Source organism: Malurus melanocephalus, unplaced genomic scaffold, assembly GCF_030028575.1.
Source record: "Malurus melanocephalus ecotype Western Australia unplaced genomic scaffold, MMel_1.1 scaffold_69, whole genome shotgun sequence".
NCBI classification, from domain to species: domain Eukaryota; kingdom Metazoa; phylum Chordata; class Aves; order Passeriformes; family Maluridae; genus Malurus; species Malurus melanocephalus.
In genome coordinates, this window is record NW_026623301.1 from 1,630,100 (window position 1) to 1,646,578 (window position 16,479).

The 16,479-nt window shown below is 44.3% G+C and overlaps 1 protein-coding gene across 3 annotated transcripts in view; it reads left to right on the plus strand.

The window, feature by feature from the left end:
• Positions 1–16,479, plus strand: part of ZNF516 (zinc finger protein 516) — a 98,027-nt gene that overhangs the window by 69,083 nt on the left and 12,465 nt on the right. For all 3 annotated transcript variants that reach the window (XM_057366634.1, XM_057366635.1, XM_057366636.1), the window contains exon 3: positions 14,955–16,424. In XM_057366634.1, coding sequence (XP_057222617.1) covers positions 14,955–16,424 — 1,470 coding nt within the window. The remainder of the gene's footprint in view (positions 1–14,954; positions 16,425–16,479) is intronic.

Below are 16,479 nucleotides of genomic sequence, written 5' to 3' on the forward strand. Positions count from 1 at the left end.
TATCTGGCAAAATTTGAAGTTTTTTAGTCATGTGCCCTCTCCAGGTATTTCCAGTTTAGTGATGTACTGTTGTAACATCTTCGTTTGCCCTCCTGTGACCACAAATCAGCAGTCTGGAGTTTAAAACKGACCTGGTTGCAAATGTCAGCTACCATCTCTAGAGATAACCTGTTTTCTTGTGCGAGTTACTGCTTATTAGTTTACTTTTGTGTTAGCTCTAAGTGAAGCTTCTCCCACTTTTTTAATTGGCAAAAACGTTCTCTCAATTAGCACTTGGCAGGCAGAGGTTCTTTTCATTTGTGAGGTCTTTGCATTTTCTTCTCCCGTATTTCTGTATTTTCCCCAGTGGCTGTGCTAGGAAAGTTCAAGTGATCCTTTCCTGCAGAGGGGAACGTGTGGGCTAACTGATTACCATGATCAAGAAGGACAGTCTGTAAAGAACTGTTGAGGATKTTGGATGAGGTTGGCATTACCTCATCCTGCTGCTGACCACCCAAACTTCAGCCTGTTTTGACGGGGTTTCTTCTACGCAGTAGCAGTGAGCAAAAGTCAAAACATCTCTGTAAGAGGTTTGGTTTCCCCTAAAATGGATGCCTTTCTACTGTCTGCAAACATGGTGCTTCCTTGTAAAGTAACTTACATTAGCTTGTTAGGGMCTTTTTAAATAATTCAAGGGAATTATGTACTCTTACGGTACATCATGGGAAGAGCTGTGGRATGCTGGCTGTCCCTTCCTGGTCCCATGGCTCTTTGGGCATGGCAGAGTGGTTCTGTGTGTCCTTTGGAAGTGTGGTGGTGGACACGCACACTGATGCCAGTGGCTGCATGATCTGTGTAATTCAGGACAGGGATGGGGCTGCCCCAAGTGGATGCTGAAGCAAGRATGAATCCTTCCAAAGGCTGCCTCTATTATGAACTCTGTCCCCTGTGGCGCTGCTGTCACCTGCGGATGCCTCTGTGGGTTCTTTTTTGTTGTTGATTTTGTGTTATTTGGTGACTTTTTGTTTTATTTTAAAGTATKTTACTGTTCTTTTTCCCCCGATTTGTCAGGGTTGCCTGGTGCCGGGGCTGAGCTGAGGCCGCAGGTGCTGATGGTGGCGGGAGGGATGCGTGGGCCTGGAGGGGAGGAGGTTTCTGCCTGCGCCGAGCCCGTGGTCCCGAGCAGCAGCAGGACGGCCACTGCCACCTCCCGCCTTTTTTTTGGTGGGTATTTTTACTCCTTTTTTTTTTATTATTTTTTTCCCCACCTGATTGTTTTTTTTCTTTGTCTGGGGGTTTGCTGCGCCGTGGGTAAGGTTTTGGAGCGGGAGGCTCGGGCAGCGTCCGGAGCAGGTCCCGACTCGAGGCGGTGGCGGTGGCTTTGGGAAGCGGCATCATCCGCTGGGCGGCCGCGCCACCTGGCGGCTATGTCCGGAGCGGCCGCACTTCCCTTCCCTTCCCTCCTCCTCCCTCCTCATCCTCCCCTCCCTCCTCCCTCCTCATCCTCCCTCCTCCTCCTCTTCTTGCCCGGCCTGCTCTCCGGCTCAGCACCCCGCAGCTGCGCGGTGCCTGTTTGCTGCCGAGCCAGGGACTGCCATCGGCACGCGGGCAAAATAACTGCGTCCTTAGTGACAATGAAAATACCACCGCTTTCTTGCAGGCCATGTCCTGTCCATGGAGTTGCCTGGGCTCTTTGGGGAGCTGCGGTGAGGGTGTTGGTGGCAGGAGGCAGCTAAATGTGCTGCACATGGCAGGAAGAARTCCCTAAATTGGGATTTGAATGGAGCGTGTTACCTGTGCCAAGGTGAACTATAGCTCTGTAGGTCCGAGAGCGCATGACTGAATTCCCCGGGGATGGGTGGCTCCACGGCTATGGAACCTCCCTCACAACAGTTTTAAGTCTCTTTGGAGCCTGCGTGTTTCTTCTGATTAAGGAATTAAAGGTGAAATCGGCTCGATGTGATCAATACCTGTGCATAAGGACTAGTTATCACCTGCGCCTTGTGTGTAGTCAGGTGTGCGGGTGGATTAAGTTGCGGATTAAATGCCTCTTAGTGAATGGATTTAAAATTACTCTGAGAAGGATTTTCAAAACATTTTTATTTTCGTGACGTTGGCCTAATCTGTGTCCTTGCCAGAGTAGTTGTGGTACTAGGTGCTTCTGTATGTGGTGACGCTGGGAACACACACAGACACATACACCCTCTTTGTAAAAATCTGGGTGAACACCTGTTTTTCTGTATGATTTTTGACTATTTAAGAATCTTAATTAACCAGATTAATTGCATATTAATTAAAAGCATATTCTTCTTTAGACAAGTTTTATTTCTGTCTGGAAGCAGTCTGTAGGCACCAACTGTGTTTGGGATGGGTGGTGTCCTGCCATTTGTAGCAGAAAGGTGTGGATAAATGACAAGCAATATAAGAGATCTGAGGAGCTCTTTCTTTATTAGTAATTCAGTCTGGCTTTTTTTTCCCTATGGAGTGTTCTGTGCATAAAAACAGGCCCTGCAGTTGATCCATGGCTGCAGCAGTGGAGTGGGGGTGGTTTGGTTACCTTAGTTCCCCTCATCCCTCCCCAGTGCATCCCCTCCCCAGTAGAGTTGCTCTGACCAGACCTTTGTGCGCTGCTGGGAAAGCAGATGGCCTTCCTGAGCTTCCAAAAAATCAGGTCCTTCTAAGTCCTGAACACCGGGGAATAATTAACACTTGAACTCCTCAGGAAGAGAGGTGTCAGTACCTTTTCCTGCAAAAATACACCAAGCCACAGCCCTCACTCAGGAGCCAGTGCAGCTTGTTCCTTGTTCCCAGCAAGGTGCTCTTCCATCCTGCGAGGTTTGCATGTCTGAACAGACCAGCATCAGACATATTTCTGTTTAAGGRCACCTCATAAATAACTGATTCCTGATGTTTTAAAATCTTCCTCTGTTAGTCCTATGTGGGGATTGCTCTCAATGTGGAGTTGAGAGATGCCAGCGAGGTTAACGGAGCCCCTTGTCCAAAGCAGTGTTTGCAAAGTGCTGCAGGTATGTGTATAAAAGCTCTTTTTTATCAAACCAAGTTTTTTACTTGCCCATAAATACACTTACCTTCTCACTTGTAAGTAATGCAATAAAATGAATGCTGAGAGGAWGGAAATAAATCTGAATTATTTCCCTGCCCTTCTGGTTGTGTGTATTTGGTTGTTTGGCTTTCTGGTTTTAATCCTTTTGAAAAGGAGAAATTCCAAATTAAGCCAGCCTGTGGCAGTGTTTTTCAGCATTTCTTTTGCTTCTGCTGTTTTTAAAGCTTAAGCCTTGGTGCTAATTGGAAAGTGGAGAAGCTTCCGATGTGCTACATGCTGTAGTTAGTTTCAGATTTAATAATGTTTTAGCATTTTCATGCAGCTGTTAYTAAAATGAGGGGGTGATATAAATAATCATGGCTCACAGGTGCAGAATTACTGTTTCATTGTCTATGAAGCTTATTTTAAGTGATGCGTTTCTATTGCCATTTCTCAGATGGATTTGATTTCTTTTCCCCATCCTCCTTTAGCATAACAAAGTTTCTGTTATTTGAAAGATTTGTTAAAAGATATTTACAGATGGTTCTTCTTTTTTTCAATATATGTTTGAGACCCTTGTCTCGTGACCTTTCTGAGTTACATCATGCACCCTGGGATGATTCTCATCTGACTTCTTTCTCAAACAGAAGACTTCCTCTGTCTCTTCCACCAGAGTTTAATAGATGATGGTATTTATTTATTTTGTCTTTTAAATGACACCCTAAAGTGGGKTTTTTTTCCCCTTTACTAATTTTTTAGATTAGTAAGACTTTAAAAAGTAAGAACRTAAGTGAACCCAGAACTTTGGTGTTCTCGTGAGCCATCAAATTTACCTCTCAGGATAAAAGGAATAGTGTCAGGAAAGATGCTAAAGCTCCAAATCCCTTTTAGAGCTCATTTTGCCTGCAGACAGCTGCTGCCCTTTCTGCTGCTGTGCTGGTGGGTTGCAGCCTGCTTTGTCTATTAGCTCTTCAAGGGGATTATGGAAGTCACCAGTAAATGGCTGATGTCTTTAGTGATCTGCATAAGGCTGTCACAGWGTGGTTTCAAGCCAGGCCTGAAAGACCATTTACTTTTCTGGAAGTGCTTTCCATTGTGATTGTTACCTCAAGGGAGGACAGTGGAAGGAAGGTGAAGGCTACTTACCTGGTAATTAGCCAACTTGCAAATGCCCTTGTCCTGTGCAGTCAGTAGGGGCAAACGCTGCCGCTGCTGAGCTGGAGGCACCTGCAGGAAAGCTGTGTGTGACCCCTCCAGCCTCTTCCCTTGAGGCCTCTGKCTCAGGGCTGCAGGTTGTGTCATGTGGATGGTGCCTCTGGTGCAGCTCAGCACCAGAGTCTGTGTCAGTAGCGAGTCTGTACCCAAAGGCTGCCCTTGTGCGTGCAGTCGCATCCYCCTTGGGAGCCCCACTTCCCTTTGGTCATTCCAGAGCAGAGCTGTTCAAATCAACTTCCCGTCCTTCAGCAGCATGGGGCAYGGGGCCTTCTTCTCCCATGAGGAAACTCCACAGGGCTTGATCCCCCATCTCTCCTGCCACATATTTGCAGCACCACTTAATGGTGCTCATTATGATCCTAATGTCACACCTCACCACGGGCATCAGTTTCCAGCCAGTTTCCAGTGGTCATAGAATCAGAGTTAGTTTGTCCAGCCTGTGTCTTGGGTTTGATTAGGGTTTTCTTCTTTTCCCTGTTCCAATCCTGTTTTCTTCCCTGTTCTTTTTTCAAAKTCCTCTTTCCTCTGAAAGCCAGAAAAACAATAAGCCCAAGAAAGCATATTTTTTAAGTACTGTATAACTTCTGAATCTTTAATTTTGTGGAATACTTGTAATCTAAGTTCCCCTTGCTGTCCTGTGCTCCTGTATTTTATGTGATGGACATCTACAGATTCTCCAGTGCCTTAGGTCTGTGAGCAGTCACCAGCTATGGTAGTGTGGCCTTCAGCAGGAGAAACAAAGTAAATTAGGTCATGCAGAGCTCCTTATTTCTGTGACTGCTGCCTCAGTTACCACGCTGGGCTTGCTGGCTGTAGCTGAGACATTTCTGCAGAACGCTGGCCGACAGCACAGCTGTACCCTCTTGTTTTTAGACTGAGTAGCTGTAGCAAAGGGCTTTATGATGTATGGCAGTACGCTGCCTGTGCTTAACAAATGATGGGAGAAATGAAATATTGGATGAGGAATGTTAAGCTGTATGGGATAGCTGCCAGTCCACAGTCCTGGCCTGGAAAGCCTTTTTCCTTAATATACTTGAAGGAAGATGAACAGGTGGTGGTCAAGAAGATGCTGTGGAGCAGACATTGTGGCAAATCTGACTGTTGGAATGAAAGGGAACGTCTCCAGGAAGATTTACAACTGTTTGGGTCTATGTTTGGAGGGATTGTACAGGCAAACTGTCACTTGCTTAAAAAAATCTGAGTCATAATTTTCTGTCTCTGCAAGTATTTTTGGTGCATCAAAGCCAATTGTGCTTCTGTTCCTGTGCCTTAAATGAAAAGATCCAATACTCAAAAAAACCACAACAGGCCTTGCCCAAATACAACCCTCTCAAATTTAATTACATATCCTGCTGTGTTAATGGTCTTACACGCTTTCTTTTTCCTCCATCTACCTGCACCAAACTTCGCAGGCAGGGCCACACACGGGGAAATGTGCAGCAGCTACAGAGCGTACTGGAGGTACTCTGCCTAGGTTTTGGACCAGTTCTACTGTATTGCTGTTAACTCTGAAATTACGACATAGCTGTGTTAAGAGTCAAATTRGTATCATCTGGCCTAATCACTTCCTAATTTTGCAGAGCATTCCAGSGGTTTTATATCCCATAATTTTCTTTAAGTGTATTACGAGCAGCAACATTTAAGGCAATGCCAAGTTGTAGAGTTTCACTTTGGCAAGCAGTCCCTGAAAATGTGTATTCCCCTGGCCCTTTATTTTACMCACAGTTTTTAGGTAAATAGTTACTGTTCCCTCACCACTTTCCAGGATCCAGACTAGAGCAGCCCTCTGTGAGATGGGAGGACATTGGGGTGCCCTTGAAGCTCAGAGGGYAAAGAGGGGCTGTGGGCCATGACCGGGAAGTCTGATCCCGAGTCCCAGAAGGGGCTGTGCTGGGGATGCGAGGAGGCTGTGGCATCAGAATGGGGATCAGATGCAGACACCTTCTCAAATGGTGAAAGCTCCAGTGAAGTCTTCACTACCCCTGGGTCGATATAATGTGGATGAAAGGTGAAAAAGGCACTTGGAAATGCTGTGATAACAGGAACTACAGCTTCACCTGCAGATAAATACATGTTGTTTTGTGGGGCTTTTTGCCTGCTGCTGGGCAGAGAATATGTTCACAGACCTCTGTGAGAAATACATAGGTGAAAGGACTGGTAAATTATGACTAGCTCTGCCACTGCCCAGAATTCCTATGTACCATGCATAGAAAGACTTAGCAAAAGRATGCCACTGAGAAGGTACAGAGAAATGTGGTGAGCACTGGAAATGTCGTGTCTGTGGCAGGATGCCAGCAGCAGCCATTTTACCCACATTTGCACTTCATTRCATGCCCTGCTGTGGATGCTTTCCTTCTGTCACCTCCAATTCMGTGTTGGCTCTGGAAGGGCTGATACCTGGGAGACGGGTCCCAAAGCACCTGCCCTAGAGGAGGGCTTGTGTTTGGGGTTCAGTACAAAGGTTTTTTGCAGCTGGTGTGCCCTGGTTCGAAGCAGAGGGTGATGAAAAGATACTGTGCAAGAGGGTATTGGAATAATTTGCACATGGAGCTGCTGTTTCAACCAGTTGACTTTTGGGAGGCTGGTAGCATCAGTACCCTAGATAACAACAAAGCCAAATATTCTTCAAGAAAACATTGTCGGCAAGTAGCTGCGGAGAAGAAGTTCACTGTGAATTATCAGGCTTATTTTTTCTGTACCTAACAATGTGCACTTGGCTCTGAGAGATTCTGGACCTGATAACCTTTACAGCCGAGTTCCTTAGTTACTTTGTTGGTGCCTATTCTCTTGATTGTGCTTGAAATTCCAATAACCTTGCTGGCATTTGCATCTTTAGCTGTTCGGATGGTTCCAGGCCTCCCTTTTCTTTTGGGGAGAAAAAGTGATCTTGAAGTGTGACATAACTCTAAAGCATTTCTGCTGTGCAGAGGAATTTGTGATTTTACTGAGCTGGGGAAWACCTTGTGGAAAGGGGTCTTTTATGTGCTGTACTGTTGCTGTTCTCAGACTCAGATTTCATTCATCTTAAAAGGTTAAGTTTCACATGCAATCAACTAAAATTKTTGTGCTTTTTTCCACTCACTTTGGTGACATTTCAGATTCTTTCTGAAATGCAAAACTAATGCAGTATCTCTGGTAATAATACTAATAATATCAGATGATTCAGAAACCTCAACATGTGCAGTCCAGAACTGTACAAACTTTATTAAGTTTGATGGTCGCCTATTCATGTTTTTTTGCTGTCTGGATTGTAAGAGCTCTGTGGATTTTGTTTTCATAAGCAGCAGGTGTCCTAGTGGACGATCCTGGAGAGATTAGTCAAATGGAGACTGGGAAGCATTAGAAGGGGTGGCCTTGGCTGGCCTGTCCTGCTTTTGTCCCTTGCAGTGTCCCCCAGTTCTGCAGGGGAATGGAAATGAACAATGCAATGGGGCCCTTCAGCTGTTGGCACTCTCTGGGCACAGAAGGATGAAGCATTTGACAGAGAGGGTAAAAAGTAACTTGCAGGTAAAGTTAGAAATTGGAGAGGGTAAAGTTRGTGAAATGAAGGAAATGGGACATTGGAATAAATGATTACATTGTTGTTTCAGGAATAAAGGAAAGCCTGGGGGGGAAATGTAAGAAAACCAGCTAAAATATGGCATGATAATAAAAAAATTGAATTAAAGACACATAAAGAAACATTAGTCATATAATCATTGTGGCAACAGCAGTAGTACTGTTTTGGAAGAAAGTAGTGTTAATAAAAGYTAGGTTTTGTTACTTTAAGGTGCCTGTTGGGTTTTAGGAATGTTATTCTCCAATTTGGTACCGCCACTGCCATGCTAACACTGTCATTGCTTCCTCCTCCTCCTGTTGAAAGCACAAAAGGCAAAGATCATGCATTGAAATGAGCAATTTACTGGAAACAGAAAYGAGATTTAAAAAAGGAACAATAYSCACAAAAATATTAATAAGAGGTATAAGACAAAGAAAATACTTACATAGGAAAAAAAACAACCAACAAACAAGTACAAGACAGTTCCAGTCTCCAGGTWTCTCCCTTCTAGTCATTGAGAGAGTGTCCCTTTCCCCCCACCCAGCAATGACCTGAGGTGGTATCAAATAACTTTAGGGTCCTGGCCATGCCTCCCAGYTCTTGCAAAAAATTAACCCCATCCTGGCCAAAACCAGTACAGTGCCTTAAAAAGTTAAACTTTTTTTCATCAGATAATAATTTTTTCACCTTGGGCCGACTCACAAAAAAGAGGGATACAAAACAGCAGCTCTTATCTCTCTTCTTATGAGATCATGGGTTTTTGTAGTCAGCATCTTTCCCCAAGAAATACTTGGTTGAAAGTAAACAGCTCCCATCATGCATCCTTGGCTTCAAATTATTTGCTATGAGATTAAAAAGTCAATGAGAAATCATTTTAAGAACAGTTAAAGTTTAGATGTAGAAAAGGAGAGTGGGGAGACCATGAATTCAACCGGTACCAAAGGGCTGCTGCTTCTGCTTGTCAAACCCATGGCCTGGGTTTATTTGCTAAGGATGGAAGTATACGGTGTTGCTAGAAATATATAGCTCATTGCATGGAAGTGTAAAACTCACTACCCAACAACCAGCCACAAAAAAAAATAACAGAAAAAAAAAAGCTCAAAAGGATTAAGAAAAAACAGTGTAGTATAAACAGAAGCATCTTGCTCATGACTAGACAAAGGCAGGACTTCTTGAGGCACCTGGACTCACTTTCCATGTGCTCCTGGGTTGTGGTGTGGGATGGGATTACTCTCCTTTTCCCCTTGTGTAGCTGAAGGGAAGCCTCTGTGGGACAGGATGTKCTGGCTGACAGATAAACCATCTGTATCAGCCAGCACCATGAGCTGTGTTGGGTTTCTGCCCTGTTAAAAACCTCAAACCTCAGCCAAAACCACTCACCATCAATTCTAAAATTAGTCGGAGAGAAAGCAGGGTGTTAGTCGATTATGTGCTTTCTACCCTTCAGTATCACCCTCTTACCTGCTCACCTACCCCACCCTGTGGTACYGAGTGGTCCAGTCTAGTCCAGTCTGTCTCTGAGTTATTGGGGAGCGAGTAGGAGCCCCTGATAATACCTAACATCATGTGAGGCAAGAAGAACTTYGCAGATGAGAATCTTTATCTTCTGTCAGCGTAATTTTCTCGTCCCACTATCTCATTGTGGCACATGGCCTTGTGCTGTAAGAAAACCCAAGAGGGTTTGTAGGAGCTATCTCTCACCTCATGCTCACATTGCCCCCATGTTGGGGATCTGCTGAGGGCACAGCTGGAGCAGAAAGCAGGGCAGGTGGCGGACAGCGTGTGGAATAAAAAAAACTTGACCCACAGGCAGCAAGAACTKGGGGCATGGCTTGGGTAAGACAAATCCTCCTCTGAAAAATAGGTACCAGGTCTCTTTGGACAACCTGAGCTATACTCAGAGGATAAACCTGCTGCTAAGGAGTGTTTTGGCTCACTTGAATACTCTAAGACTCCTTTCCTGAGCAAACCATRTCTGGAATTCATACWAAAGGAAGGTTAGTTTTGGCATGCRTCTCTARAACAGTTACRGTGTGTGCAYACTGGCTTGTGTGGGGTTTCGCTTTGCTGTGCTGATAGAGTGAAGGGGAGAAGTAAGTCATGCTTTCTGCTTCCCCATGAAAAAGATGGATTTTTATGTGTTGATAGTTCATGTTTTGTTCATACAGGTTTTATAGTCCAAGTGGTGTTTCACCTCTTCCCTTGACATTTATTCAGCAAGCTGCAAATACATATTATCTTTTTTTTTTTTTTTTTTTTCTGCTCATCATGAGTTTTCCTGCGTGCAAGTGTATGTGATTGTTGTTGATAGACTCCAGTGCTGAGGATGACATAATTCTTCTGGAGCTTGCACTCCTGGGAGGCTGCAGACGTTGGTCTGTCACCCTTCTGTCTTCCCTCAGCCATGTGGGGGAACTCTTTGTCTTTATTTTCTGTGGCCATTCTCTCAACTCCTCCTGACTTGCCTGTATTTGCAGATAYGCACAGATATTCTAGGGGCATGGACTGTTTTTGTTGAACCTTCCTTTCACAGGATGAAAGACCAGATTTTCTGCTGAAAAACTGCTTTTTGCCTTTTTTCTTCTGCAGGATCTCATTGTATTATGCTTTGCTGTGGGCTTTTGCTCAGTGCCATTATTATGGTGTGTGTATATGTTTATATCGATACATTTTTTATGTATGTTTTTCATATATTTTGTACATTCAAAACCCAGTGTGGCCAGCATGGCCATTACGTCTTCTTCAGAGGGGTAGTTTTATTTTTGTTTCTGTAATGTGTRCTTTTATTTCTGAAAGCTAAGCTGAAGAACTTTCATCTAGTATACACTCGTATTTAACTTGCAGTCTATTGTAACATCTGCTATTTTCAACTTTTCTTCTTCCCAGATTTTGCCTTCCCATTGCGTGGATTTTTTTGGATCATTTCCCTTCACTTGTCTTAGCCTGTTTTTTTTTTCCCCCAGAATGAATCTCATTTGATTATTTTCAGACTGCATTTCTATTCTTTCTGAGTCCCTGTGCATTATTTCCTCGTCCCCATTATTTTTGCAGCCCCTCCAAATGTGATATTTCCTGGAGAATTAAGTTAGCATGCTGTCTAAAATCTCTTCTGGAACATTAAAGAAAATACCAAGTGAAATAGGACCTAATACAGGTCTTTGCAATACTGCACCTTCTTTCCATGTTATCCTTTGCTTTTATCATGATTTATTTGCAGTCGGTTTTCAAATCAAGCCACAGTATTCATCTCAAAGTGCAAATCACTATCAAATGTTTACTGAAAATCAAACACACCACATCTGCTCCTTTTCCTTAGACTCCTGGTGCTGTAACACTAGCCAGAAAAGGGGCCAATTTCTAGCCAGCTCTGCTCTTCTGAATAGAAATCACGGTTTCATTGTCCTYAGCCTTGTAGCCTGGTTTACTTTATAGGAAGCCTCATGAATTAAAACAGCTGTGCAGCTCGTTCTGAAATTCGGTTTTGTGGAGGAACAGTGCTGGGAAGAAAACAAATGGAGTTTATGCATGTGAGGGGGGAAAAGAGAGAAAATGGATATATGTGTGTGGGGAGAAGGGGAGCTGCTTTTATCTGTGTATGTGAGTAACTGAGTGATGGCATCAGGTGTATTTCTGAGGAACTGCTCAAATCTTTGAATGTTCCTGTTTCTAGGCCATGGTTTTCATGTAGTTAAGTGTTTTACACTCTCCTGCTTTGCTTCCCTGCAATGCTGTTGTATTGGAAGATATGGCCACATTGGAGTCAGAGATGGCATCAGCAGCCACCTCCTAGCTGGGCACCTTGGAATATTGCTCTGCTTTAGCAGAGGTACCTGTGACACAGAAAAGCTGTAACACTTCAGGGTTGTGGAAAAAAGGACCTTTCTCACTCTAAAGTACAATGGATAAACAGCTGTTTGAGGTAAAAAAACAAAGGAATTGAGACAAAATGTAAGGAGATGATGGAGACTAGGATAAAACATGAGAGCAAGAACTCTTTCATTGGGGAGTATGAGTTATAGTCCCTGGAGATSAAGCAGAAGGCATCTCATTCATGGCTTTTTGCTTTGACCTGGCCATAATAAAATTTCAGAAGTTTCTGGTGACAGTAATGCCTGCACTACGCTGGTTGGAACAATATTTTATACCAGTGATTTAAAAGGATTATTAGTACCCCTTTCCAGCTGGGGCAAGTGGCTGGGAGCAGGCAGAAATAAATTTAATCTATTTTTCTAAAAAAGACTTTACCTATATTTTTGGGTATGCTTACCATCTTCTCTTGTTCTTGCCTGCAYCCCCTCTTCCACCTGGCTTTTGTTACCTGCTCACTGCCCAGCCTGGACTACCTGCTGTGATGGGAAGGATGGTGTGTGGTGGTCTGGGTGTTGAGATCTGCAATGTTGAATCCCTRGTGGAGAGCAGGAAGGGGCTAGGGAAGAGCATAGGCCATGCTTTGTACTGATGAAGAAGTCTGAGCTGGCCTACAGGTGAAAATGGTTTCTGTCCAAGTTTTGGGAAGGAGTGTAGGGGTGTGGGGAGTTTCTATTTATTTGGGTTTTTGTTTGTTCATTTGTTGTTTGAGTTTGTTTGTTTTGGTTTTTTTTTTTTAAATACAGCTTGAGAAATTAGCACAAATACTGCTGTTGAGGCTCCTGATCTAACCTTGAAATTATTCCTGATGTGTTCATTATTATTCCTGTGAGGCATCAGGGGAATTGAATCCAGCGAGACACTGCAAAGAGATGTTAGAAACTTATGGTTGTGTTTTGTAATAGCCTTACAAATTTTTGTCTAATGCACTGGCAGTGGAGCAACTGCAGGGCTACATACACCTCAAAAATGCCTTCATTGTTTTTCTKCTCTGTGTTACATTTTCAACCCAGAAAGTCCCTTTTTCTTACATGGCTGCACTAGGAAATAGGGTAGCCACCTCAAAGGTGGCTGTCCCAGGCTTTATTGGGGCACAARGTACTGTGGGCTGTGTCTCTGCTTTCTCCTCCTCCTCCTCTTCCTCCTCCCCCTCTTCCTCCTCCCCTCCCCAAGGACAGACCTAAACTGAACAGTTCAGACCTGAAGACCAAGCCCAGATCTGACATGTGCCACCTCTCACAGCCTGTTTGACCTTGTCCTCTTTGCTGAAATGGCTTGATACATAGATTTTGACCAAGTAAGGAAACATCCAGGTACTCAGAGGAGCCTGGGAGTCGCAGGTATCTGCTGATGCCCCCTTCATCAGGGCTGCACAGGTGGGCCAAGAGCCTTCCAGCTCTGCAATCCCTGAAATGGGGTTGGCAGTGGTCTCCCACCTCCCTCCTGCCCAGCATAGCCAGCAGGTTGGTTTTCTCTCCACTGACTACTGCAGCAACCAAAGAATTTGGTTTTGCTTTGCTTTATTATTTACTATAATGATCAAAGCAGACACTCCTTGGGATCATAAAGAGAAGCCTTAAAAATCTTATTTAAGAGMRCAAATATTTTGGGCTTTGACAGATRYGCTTTGAAAACAACACAGATGTGCAGTGTCAGATTTCACTGCTGCATGCAGTGTCTTTGTTTCAAACTGTAAATTTGGCTAATAGTGCTGGGCATGTGCTTTCCCAAAACCTTGTCCCCTGCAACACAGGAAAACCAAGTTTTGGGGTTGTGGGGGATTTCTCCCTGAGATATGCTCCCTTGGAGAGTTTGAAAGGAAAATGATCTTAGCAGAGTGAGCATTCAATCCTGCAAGGCTGCAAACCTATGGGCTATTTTTAACCTAATTACCTCGAATTAAATAAAAGCTTAAGATTTTTTTTGCTTGAATTGAAGGTGAGGCTGAGTAGACTTTATTTGCAGAGCAGCTCCAGCCAACAGCGCGGTTCTTCCATTGCACCGTGCAGAATAACGCCCGTGGCAGTGCCCTGCGCTAACGAATGGCGCTCGGTTTTCTGAAGGGCTGCCTTTGCTGAGCTGATGTGAGAGGATATGCAGCTCCAGAGCAGTTCACTCCTTTCCCCTTCTCAGCCCTCCTACGGATGGGGTGATCACCTCGAACCGGTGACGTTTCAGATGGAGCACAGTCTCCTTTCACTTGCCTGGCAGTGGCTCATTAACTGCGTGTTAATTGAAACTGAAAGTTTGTCAGATGATTCAATTCAGTTACATGTTAAATGGATTCAGTGCAGTAAGCATTACTGCTGTGATGAAAATCTCTGTGGAATTGATTTGTGAACTGATTTAAAGGGATTCATTGGCTTCATCAGCGGCTCTGAGAGGTCGGTGTTGGGAGAGCAGGCAGAGGTAGCCATGCTCCCAGCAAAACAAATCCTACTCTTCTCTTTCACCCTAAACAGTTCTAATTACTACCCAGTATGTTCCCTTTCCAGGACATATGCTAGGTGGATAAATTWACTCTGGAGAGCAGAGAAGTGAAAAAGAAAATGAGGAAAATTGAAAGTGTGTTTTGAATTCTGTAATCTAAATGGCTGAAATACTGCATTCCTTATCTTTCAGAGGATTGAACAGCCACACAATTTTCCTAAAGTTTGACTCAAATATAAACACATATTACAAAAAAAAAGTAAAAAAGAAGAAGAAAAATATCTCCTTTAAATTAAAGGGCAGAAAATCCAGAATTTATGTCCTCTATAACTCATCTTTTATACTTGGCCACTGCAGAAGTCCTTCTTAAGTGGGCAGTTTATTCTATATGCTATACCTGCTTATATGGTTGGTTTCCATGTGGAGCCAATTTTTATTGCTGAGTTATAAAGCCTTTGAAAATAGGAGCTTGTAATGGAAGCRCTGACAGACCTTTAACTAGGTCAGTTTTATCTGGCTCCATTATCTTTGCTTTTGTTAAAGCATTAAATGGTTGCAGATTTGTTTATTTTTCTCGCAGTCCCAGAATTTTAACATGGGTATGTTATTGAATTGTTTTTTCTTCAAAATGTCATGAACATGCAGCATTAGAGAGTTTATCCAGACTCTGCAGTCATCTTTGAAAGTAAATTGAACTGTTGTGTGTTATTTCAAGATTTTCTTGCTCATACAGTGCATTTAGTCTGTAGCACATCATTACAATACTAGTACCAAAGTTTCCTTTTTCTCTCGCAGTATTATTCTAATCTTGAATTCTGCTCTGTCTTTTGGGCTCTTTTCTGTGTGAAACTACAATGATGTTTTTTTGTTTGTCCCATTCAGATGAAAAGCCATACCACTGCAACTTCTCTGAGGAGGAAACCCCAATGATAACATCTCAGTTGGATGAACTCCCAAAGCTGGGAGGCCACCACACCAGAGAAAATGAAGCCAGGGAATCTAAACCAGAGATTCCTGCCCTGATGTCAGCCCTGGAGAGTGTCATCAAGGAACCCTTTTCCAAATACCAAGGTTCTGCTGACATAAAGATGCCGGTATTTCAYCACAGCCAGGGACTTCCTTGCTCCAGTCACATTGCTAGCTTTGCTTCGGCTGTGGGCCAGACATCTTCAGACATGGTCATGAACTTGAAAACGTCACTTGAAGTGCAGGCTAGTCGTGCTAGAGAAAATTTGCTAGACTTGCACAGGGAACATTCTCTGATAGAAAAAGGTGCTGAAGCTCTAGAGGTAGCTCCACTCGATTTGAGTGAAAAATCAACAAGGGATAATTCATGCAATAAATACCTGAATACATCCTTGCAGGCTGCTTTAATTGTCTACCTGTGTCCTTTCTGCAGTCACAAGACCTACTACCCCGAAGTCCTGTGGATGCACAAAAGAATTTTGCACAAAATCAGCTGTAACTCGATGGTGCCCCCTTGGGTTCAACAGAATGGATTCAAGAGTATTAAAAACAACCTGGTGTTTCTGGCAAGGAGCGGACGCACCGGCCCCCCTCCCGTTCTGGGTGGTAAGGAATGCCAGCCTTTGCCCATTGCCAGATTTACACGTACTCAAGTGCCAAGTGTGTTGCCAGGTTCCAAGCCCAGCTCTCTTTCTGTCGGGATGACAGCAAAGTCCGGCAGTACGCATCCATCGAAGGACGGCCACACCCTCAGCCACTGCGGATCTCGCCTGTCGGGTATGGATGGGTACAGGCAGCCCAAGTTAAACCACTCCCAGGAGCAATACAGCATAGCAGCGCAACAAAAAAGCAAATATGAAGCAAATTCCAAACTTATGCAAATGGGAAGCTATGGCAGAAGCGTAACACCTACTCAGACAGTCATATCCAGGYCCAGCACGCAGCCCACCGACAGCAAGCAAGTGGAGAAGTACGCGGTTCCCCAAGGAAGTAGTGGTTTTGCCTCTCCAGGTAAGCACTGTGCGTCCAACTCCATGAAGGCCAAATACGCGCCTCCGCTGCAGTACCATCCTCTGTGCAAAAGCGAGCAGTACCCGAAACACGAAGAGCCGCCCGTGCCTCCGAGGGAGCCTCAYGGGAAGGCCGGCAGTGAGATGAGGACATTGGCAAACTGCACGGCCGTAGCACGAGCGAGTCCGGTGCTGCAGCCGCAGCCTAGCGCCGTGGGAGYTCCTCCGGCCTTACACTCCAGCAAACAGGATCTGGGAGCTGATGGGCATGAGAAACATTTGGACATTTTAAATATCTTTAAAACGTACATTCCAAAGGACCTTGCTTCACTGTACCAAACCTGTGGTGCCAACAGCCCTGTCCTAGATCACACAGGTAAGATTTTCCCAGGCCCTTCCGTAGCTGAGGACACAGCCTGCTTGTTCCTTCT